At 39.5% G+C, this 8,059-nt stretch overlaps 1 protein-coding gene across 3 annotated transcripts; it reads right to left on the reverse strand.

Annotated features, from left to right (window-relative positions):
* Positions 1–394: 394 nt before the first annotated feature.
* Positions 395–4,945, reverse strand: LOC119291041 (protein argonaute MEL1-like). 3 transcript variants are annotated; one of them, XR_005142172.1, is made up of 7 exons: positions 4,452–4,945; positions 4,250–4,374; positions 4,066–4,139; positions 3,877–3,971; positions 3,739–3,770; positions 3,167–3,331; positions 395–1,989 (listed from the first exon to the last, which is right to left on the reverse strand). XR_005142172.1 is itself a non-coding variant. In XM_037569733.1 (6 exons), the coding sequence occupies exons 1-6, from the start codon at positions 4,493–4,495 to the stop codon at positions 3,240–3,242; spliced, it is 462 nt and encodes a 153-aa protein (XP_037425630.1). In that variant the 5' UTR covers positions 4,496–4,945; the 3' UTR covers positions 3,044–3,239. The 3 variants fall into 3 exon arrangements, 1 of the variants encoding a protein (XP_037425630.1); XR_005142171.1 differs by having other exon boundaries at positions 3,164–3,331; XM_037569733.1 differs by lacking the exon at positions 395–1,989 and having other exon boundaries at positions 3,044–3,331.
* Between the last annotated feature and the right edge of the window lie 3,114 nt (positions 4,946–8,059).

Consider the following 8,059-nt stretch of genomic DNA (forward strand, 5'->3'; position numbering starts at 1 on the left):
TCGATTAGGTGTTTTAGATGGGCCGAGCCCATTAATTCAGCCTTTTTAATATATTTTTTCCTATCAATTTTTGGTGACTTCACGGGCCAAGCCCAACATTTTAGCATTTTTTTCTAGACCATGGCCTTTTAATATCTGTTTCTTTTTTGAGCCTCTGCCTTTTTTACGCATTTCTATTTAATTTTCAGCCTTAATTGCTGCCAATATGTTTCGGGCCTCTTTTCAAAGCCCAACCAGATTAGGTCCAATAGACATTTCAGTACTTCTTCCATTTGGACCGCGCCTCTTCTTTTGTATAATAGACTTACACAATCAACGCAAATTCAATACAACATATACTTTTTCGGCGACTTTCAGCCCAAGAATGCATTTCAAGTAAACAACGGATAATATTGTGAGTATATGTACATCAATACCAACATTCGAGTAACATGTGCAATAGTACATCAAAATTCTCATCAAATTTAGCATTACAAGTCAATAACATATAAAGCAAGTCGCTAACTAGGGCTTCAAGCTTTCTCCAAATTTCTTCGGGTAGAATTCCTGTAAATGAGAGGAACATCCACATGTTTAGAGTCTCAACATGGGCAATATTTGTTAGCAATAAAATAGAAAAATTAATTCAAGAACCATGCAAGATCCTAGGTTTTACTATCATTTTGACACCTAGAGTAACATCCAAGAATACCACGAGTTGATGCATTATTCTAGCATAACCAAATTAGAAACATCCCTTGCTGTTATATTTTATCCTTCTACTACCTCTGTTCCTAAATATATGAGATCTTGGTTCATTTCAGTAATTTAGAAAGAGGGGTGATGGGGCACAGAACCTTGAGCCATTGTTGTGGGGTTGTGGCTGATGAAAGTTACCTCTTGGGGCCCGAATGGCAGCTCTGCCAGATTCAACAGCAACACCTCCAACAACCACAACAACAGCAGTAGCAGCACCAATAATGACCTGTGTGTCATTTCAAATTAGCATTACAGAAGAAAAAATTACATGTACAGATTTTAGCTTTTTCTACCTAAGTACAAATAGCAAAATGGAACATAGGCAGGTTGATTATATTTGACAGAGCTAACTGAACAAAAAAGAGAACGTAGCGCCGTGACTTGTTGAGGACAGAAATAATAATTTTTGATTCAGAAATTAGTAATATGAGGCTCAGTAAGGTCCTATCTTAGTGCTATGGGGATTAAGAGCATGCACACAGAAAGCTAATTGGCAAACAAAACTTATTGTTTAGTTCTCAACACAGAGCAAACTGGCAAATGATAATGTTTGTTACAATAATTAACAGGGCAGTAGCTCAACCTAAAGAAAGGCAGCGGAACTTATATGAAAGAAACCGAGTTGTAAGTTTATAAAGAGCGATCGATGATTCATTCCGGAGACATGGTAGTTTCTTCTAAGATACTGTACTATTAAGTAAACTCTCACAAGAAAGATGCCCCAGTAAGTAAGCTGAATGGGTGACAAACTAAATAGTGAAACAAGTTGATAGTTGTACACTACAGTGTTTACGCACAGTCAAACTGAATGAATTTCAGATTATATTGCATGTATTTGCATAGTGAGTAGGTGTTATTTCTGAACACTGGCAATGTGGTTGAACATAACAATACTAGGAATGAAACACACCAAATAGTGCAGATCAGTGATGCAATATAGCACTGTAGGGGAAGGGGACGGGGAAGCAACCGGCAGCAGCAGTAAGGCCAGGGAGGCAACCAGCTCAAGTAAGACATCCTGGAGGAAAAGACGCCCTGGTCATCGGCGAAAGCCTTCTTGAAACTCAACAAGGTGGGCAGGCCGACTCCTCCGAGCGCAAGCTTCAGGAGCTTCCTCTTATAATCGCTTGTCTTGTGCTCCAGTGAGGCGGTCACGAACACCGGCCTCTTAGCGACACCGCTCGAGGGGAGCGCTCCAAAGGGGAGCAGACCTTTCGCTGCAAGACTCATGGATGGTGCCATGTTTGCTCACTGGATGAAATGAATGGAGATGTCATCAGCATGAGTCAGAGACAGAACATAACAGTTGTTGTCAGCATCAAATAGAGACAGAACAAATTAATTCTTGTAAAAGCAAAATAGTAATACTAGTAAATACTAGTGCAGTTAACTTGTCGATTAAGAGACTAATGAAACCAGTCACTCTAAGCATACTAGAGCTTCAAACCTCAAGCTAAATAGAGTAATACTAGTGCATACAAAACCTCAAGCTAAACACAATATGCAGTACCTAAGAAGTAATCATCATATTTTCACAAAAACAACATGCAATGCAGACATATATACTCATACAAGAAGATCATTGCCTGCAGTTTTATTTAGATGAGATACACTGCAAAATTTTTAAGAGAAAATAACTGCACCGAGCAATTTATAATTATGATGTAATTTTTACTAAAAATGACAGGCTAGGTTTCAAGTATATCCTCATCATTAACATCAGACAATTCTAAATGCAAACGAGATGGCATTTGTATAGACCTAGAATCTCATATGTTGCCAGAGCTAGGAAAAATGAGATATTCACTAGCAAATGAAAACAAGCACCTGCTGGAAACATCACACTATGAATGAGATATGGTGCATATTTTGCCAGACATAGATGGCATATGTATAGATCTAGAATTAATCACAAGGGATAGGGAGGGAATTACTCATGTATATTTTTACTAATACTGCTAGGTTGCTAGCTATCTGCACGTATACATCTAGTAGTAAGCAGTCACAAGTGACAACGCATATCTCATTCCCCTGTTCCACTTCAGGAACTAGTACAGTGTACAGCAACATAGGATGATATGTGATGCTACCATCTTATCTTACAACAAGAAAAACAACAACACATCTAGAAAGAATGGATTGACAATTAGCTAGTTGCTGGTCCATCATTTTGTAGTATGGTGCAAGATGGCTATCATCAATTGAAAAAATCAAGATTGAAGAATTCAAATCGCATTGCGGTTCAAATTCCAAATTGTTTGTTAGCTACTAGGAGTTAATCAACCATCAACTAACACTTAACAGCACAAAAATTTGACCTTAAACAGCAGCCAATATGAGTAGAATATTAGGATTATTAGGAAACAACACAAAGGTATAGAGAAACTGTGAATAGAAATGAGTTACAAAAGATAGTATGCATTACAACTTGCTGGTTTCTTGACTGAAACTGCTACTGAGGGGCTGCCATGTTGACTGATACACCAGAGTTCATAGCACCATTAAGAGCCGGTTGATTTGGATCCCTTCTCTGCAAGTGGGCATTGTGTTGTTGCAATAGCCGAAGTCTCATCAGGTGTTCCCTTGACTTCATCTAGTGCACCACAAAGAATACCATAAATAGAAAAGCATATACAATGAGCAGCACACATGACTTGACATAGCATGTGGTTTAGAATGCATGCTTATTTAGAGTTTTAGGCCAAAGGCCGTCAAGCACAGATCCATTAAGGAGTTAACAGAACCACTAGTGTGGTTGGATTGCTAACTAGCATCAGAGAAGACACACACGGTGGGTACAAGGTAATAAGAATGCCAGATTACTACAAGTCTACAGCTGCTAGGACTATCAGGATAAGCAAAACATACTAGCAGAGGCATAAGGAAGATGCCCCAAAGCTACTAGTATTAATGTCCACAGAAGAATGCTCTACATGGAGAGAAAAAGCACAGATGAAATTTGAAGCAAATTAAGGCAGAAAACTGAAAGGGGGAACTCACCAACAGAGACTGCACGAGTGCAACGAGAATAGCTGCATATGGATCAGAAATTAACCATCATCAGTCACAACACAACACAACACAACACACACACACACACACAAACACACACACGCACAGAGAGAGAGAGAGGCTTACGTGTAGCAGAGATTATTGGTCATTGACTGAAGCGCATCGGTTGTGAAGTGATTCTCATCATAAAGAACATGGTAGTGTGTTGTCCTGCTAGTTCCCTGAGGAGCATTTTGCAACCACACTCAGTATGCAAGCGTTGAAGATCCAGAGCATAGAAAACAAAAAGGACATGTGGACAAAGTAAGTGTCTACCTGAATGCCAGCATGGCTGCACAAGTAGAACTCAAACTCTGTAGGGTGGCAAATCATGAGGTCAATCACAGTTCCTGCAGGATAGTAGAAGCAGAAACACACCCAATCACAGTCAGCAATGCTTCAACAAGTAGTAGCAGATAGTTGCAATCAGTGACATTGAAATACGAGTGTATTTGCTAACCTGGAAGTATGTTCCCACTCTTGTCAATCATATCACGCCTCCCATGAACCTCAGGGAACAGCCTGGTGTGATGCATATGGCTGTCGGTGAACTCCTCTCGCAGTGGGAACCTGGCAAAGGATGGCCTTGTCGGTGACCAAGCCCCGGAAGTTAGCATGGAGAACAAATGGTGAAATCAATTTGCAGATCTGAGGGCACTAACCTGTAAATAGCATCGAGAAGGAACACCATGCCAGCATCATCCATTTTTCACCAGCGGCCGCCCGAACAGCACGAGCTCTCCCGCCGAAGATTTGAGGGGCCCGGCTACATCCCGCTCCGCCCACGGCACCCCGCCGCCGGCCGCCATGGAGGGGTTGGCAATCGAGCAGGATGGGAACTCAGGCTAGGGCTCGGCATGGGCATGATCGTCGCCAGTCTTGGAGCGCCTGCTCGATCTGGCGGCGGATCGAGGTCGGAGAGATCTGGGAGCGCTGGCCACCCATCGCCTGCGATTCGCTATGGAGGTGGCAATGGTCATGGCGGCCAGTCGGTCTTGGAGGAGGGGCCCGCGGCCATGGCAGAGGGGCTCGCGCGGGCATCAGAGGGGCGTGCGTGCGGCCATGGCGTGCGCGGACAGAGAGAGGAAGGAGAAGAGAGTGAGGGGAATCGGCAGCAGGTTCGGGCAAGGAGAGAAAGAAAGGAGGCGGGGGGTGGATGGAAAATGTGCACGAGGACACAGGTACAGTTTCGGCTTAGGTCGGCTTGGGTTGGTGTGGAAGGGCCGATGACTGCCGTTGGATCCGCGCGAATCTGACGGTGTTCCATGCATGATCCACGTGAGACGCCCACAGACCAATCAGAATGCAGTACATGCATACACTTTTATGACCATCTAAATTGGTCGTAGTTGACTAAAAATAACGTGATAAAATCATGTAAGCTATTTTATCACCTCTGAAATTCAAAAAAATGAAAAACTTTCTCATTGTGTCACCAAATGTGAACTAGCTTTCAGGAAAAATAAGAAACATGGAATGGAAAACAATGTTGCCTTAGAGAGTTTTCATTTTCTTTGGACGAAAAAATAGTTTTCCATATTTTGAGGACCTAAAATGAGGTTTTTTGTGAAGATCCTACAAAATAATTGTTGCAAAATTGGACCAAATCAATTTTCTAAAATACTAGGCCACATTTAATAAACAATTGACCAAATGGTTGGGTGTCAAAAAGGTTTGATCCACCTCTCGTGAAAAAGATAAATCCCCGCCGATTCAGTTGGAAGCGGGTCAAATTTGAACTATAGCTGCCTCGTAGTTTGCTCTTTATTTTTTCCAAAAATTATTTCTAGGTACATAAGTATCTATTAATCATAGAAACATCAAAAAATTCCAAGATTCAACCACTAGCTAGGAACGGGCAAGCCCGCCGTTTTGATCGCATTTTGAAACGGGCATAAAAAATTAAAAAAAATTAAAAAATTGGAAAACCTTCGTATTGCGTCATTATACGTGACAAAGTTTTCAGGAAAAATAATAAACTTGTAATACGGTAATTTTTTTTTAAAAAATGCTCTCAGAAACGAGCTATCAAGCCTGAAGATTCAAGGCTTTCAAGTCAAATGATCAATCTTATGGCCACATTCATGACATAGTTTGTTCAAATGATCTCATATTGTGCACAAGGGGGCATATTGGAATGACAAACAATGTTGCCTAAGGAAGTTTTCATTTTTTTTGGACGAAAAATTCATTTCCCATTTTCTGAGTGCCCAAAATGAAGGACCTACCAAATATTTGTTGCAAAATTGTACCAAGCCCATTTTCTAAAATACTAGGACAGATTTAATGCACAATTGACCAAATGGTTTGGTATAAAAAGTTTTGATCCACCTCTCAGGAAAAAGAAAAAATCCCACCGATTCAACTGGAAGCGGGTCAAATTTGAACTGTAGCTTCCTCGTAGTTGCTCTTTATTTTTTACAAAAATCATTTCTAGGTACAGAAATATCTATTTAATCAGAGAAACATCAAAAGTTTTCCAAGATTCAACAAGTAGCTAGGAACGGGCAAGCCCGCCGTTTTGACCGCATTTTGAAACGAGCATAAAAAATTCAAAAAATTGGAAAACCTTCGCATTGCGTCATTATATGTGACAAAGTTTCTAGGAAAAATAATAAACTTGTAATAGGGCAATTATTTTAAAAAAGTGTCTCAGAAATGAGCTATCATGCGTGAAGATTCATGGCTTTCGAGCCAAATAATCAATCTTATGGCCACATTTACGGCATAGTTTGTTCAAATGATCTCACATTGTGCACAAGGGTGCATCTTGGAATTCCAAACAATGTTGCATAAGGGAGTTTTCATTTTCTTTGCACGGAAAAAACATTTTCCATTTTCCGAGTGCCCAAAATGAGATTTTTGTGAAGGATCTACCATATACTTGTTGCAAAATTGGACCTAATCAATTTTCTTAAATACTAGCACATATTTAATGCACAATTAACAAAATGGTTGCGTGTAAAAATTTTTGATCCACCTCTGGTGAAAAAGAGAAATTCCCACCGATTCAGCTGGAAGCGGGTCAAATTTGAACTGCAGCTGCCTCATAGTTTGATCTTTATTTTTTCCAAAAATCATTTCTAGGTACATAAGTATCTATTTAATCAGAGAAACGTCAAAAGTTTTCCAAGATTCAACCACTAGCTAGGAACGGTCCAGCCCGTCGTTTTGTCCGCATTTTGAAACGGGCATAAAAAATCAAAAAAATCAAACAATTGGAAAACCTTCGCATTGTGTCATTATATGTGACCAAGTTTCCAGGAAAAGTAATAAACTTGTAATACAGAAATAATTTTAAAAAAGTGTTCTCGGAAACGAGCAATCATGCGTGAATATTCATGGCTTTCAAGCCAAATGATCAATCTTATGGCCACATTCATGGCATAGTTTGTTCAAATGATCTCATATCGTGCACGAGGGTGCATCTTGGATTTCCAAACAATGTTACCTAAGGGAGTTTTCATTTTCTTTGCATGGAAAATACATTTTCCATTTTCCGAGTGCCCGAAAAGAGTTTTTTTGTGAAGGACCTACCATATATTTGTTGCAAAATTGGACCAAATCAATTTTATAAAATACTAGTCCATATTTAATATACAATTGACCAAATTGTTGGGTGTGAAAAGCTTTGATCCACCTCTCGTGAAAAAGACAAATTTCCGCCGGTTTAGCTGAAAGCGGGTCAAATTTGAACTACAGTTGCCTCATAGTTTGCTCTTTATTTTTTTCAAAAAATGATTTCTAGATACATAAGTATCTATTTAATAAGATAAATATCAAAAGTTTTCCAAGATTCAACCACTAGCTAGGAATGGTCAAGCCCGCCGTTTTGACCGCATTTTGAAACGGGCATAACAAAATTAAAAAAATCAAAAAATTGGAAACTCTTTGCATTGTGTCATTATATGTGACCAAGTTTCCAGGAAAAATAATAAACTTGTAATACAGTAATTATTTTAAAAAAGTGTTCTCAGAAGTGAGCTATCAAGTGTGAAGATTCATGGCTTTCAAGCCAAATGATCAATCTTATGGCCACATTCATGGCATAGTTTGTTCAAATGATCTCATATTGTGCACAATGGTGCATCTTGGAATTCCGAACAATGTTGCCTAAGGGAGTTTTTATTTTCTTTTCACGGAAAATACATTTTTGATTTTCTGAGTGCCTGAAATGACTTTTTTTGTGAAGGACCTACCATATATTTGTTGCAAAATTGGACCTAATCAATTTTATAAATTACTAAGACATATTTAATGCACAATTGAC

The sequence above is a fragment of the Triticum dicoccoides genome, chromosome 4B, assembly GCF_002162155.2.
Source record: "Triticum dicoccoides isolate Atlit2015 ecotype Zavitan chromosome 4B, WEW_v2.0, whole genome shotgun sequence".
Taxonomy (NCBI): Eukaryota; Viridiplantae; Streptophyta; class Magnoliopsida; order Poales; family Poaceae; genus Triticum; species Triticum dicoccoides.